This window comes from Eimeria mitis, genomic scaffold, assembly GCF_000499745.2.
Source record: "Eimeria mitis Houghton genomic scaffold, Emh_scaff3569, whole genome shotgun sequence".
Classification (NCBI taxonomy): Eukaryota; Apicomplexa; class Conoidasida; order Eucoccidiorida; family Eimeriidae; genus Eimeria; species Eimeria mitis.
In genome coordinates this window covers 3,840-4,259 of record NW_013571913.1, presented here as the reverse complement: position 1 = coordinate 4,259, position 420 = coordinate 3,840, and the positions used below count along the sequence as shown (strand labels likewise).

Sequence of the window (420 nt, the reverse complement as noted above, 5' to 3'; positions counted from 1 at the left end):
GAAGAAAGGCCAAGTTCCTGCGCCTCCTGCTCCTGCTGCTGCTCCTGCTGCTGCTGCTGCTGCTGCTGCTTCGCTGCTGCTGCAGCTTCGCTGCTGCTGCAGCAGCCCGTCCTCCGATGATACCCTAAACAGCTGCGGCGATCACCAGCAGACACTTCTGCTGAAGCGGCTGTTTGCGAGTGCCCGGTGTATGCTCAGCAGCAGCACCAGCTGCTGCTGCTGCTGCTGCTGCTGCTGCTGCTGCTGCTGCTGCTGCTGCTGCTGCTGCTGCGACATTCGCTGCGGAGACGAGGAGCCCTTCGCCCCTGTCGTCCACTTCCCCTCAGAGAAGCAGCATCGAATGCCTGCCTCTTGCTGCACCTCCTGCTGCCGGCTCGGCTGCTGCTGCTGCTGCTGCTGCTGCTGCAGCAGCAGCAGCAG

At 63.8% G+C, this 420-nt stretch overlaps 1 protein-coding gene across 1 annotated transcript in view; it reads right to left on the bottom strand.

Annotated features, from left to right (window-relative positions):
• EMH_0067330 (uncharacterized protein) overlaps window positions 1-420 on the bottom strand; it is a gene marked incomplete at both ends in the record, with an annotated part of 3,661 nt that overhangs the window by 204 nt on the left and 3,037 nt on the right. The window contains 2 exons of the mRNA XM_013498610.1: window positions 9-111; window positions 208-402. Of these exons, the coding sequence (XP_013354064.1) occupies window positions 9-111; window positions 208-402 (298 nt within the window). The remainder of the gene's footprint in view (window positions 1-8; window positions 112-207; window positions 403-420) is intronic.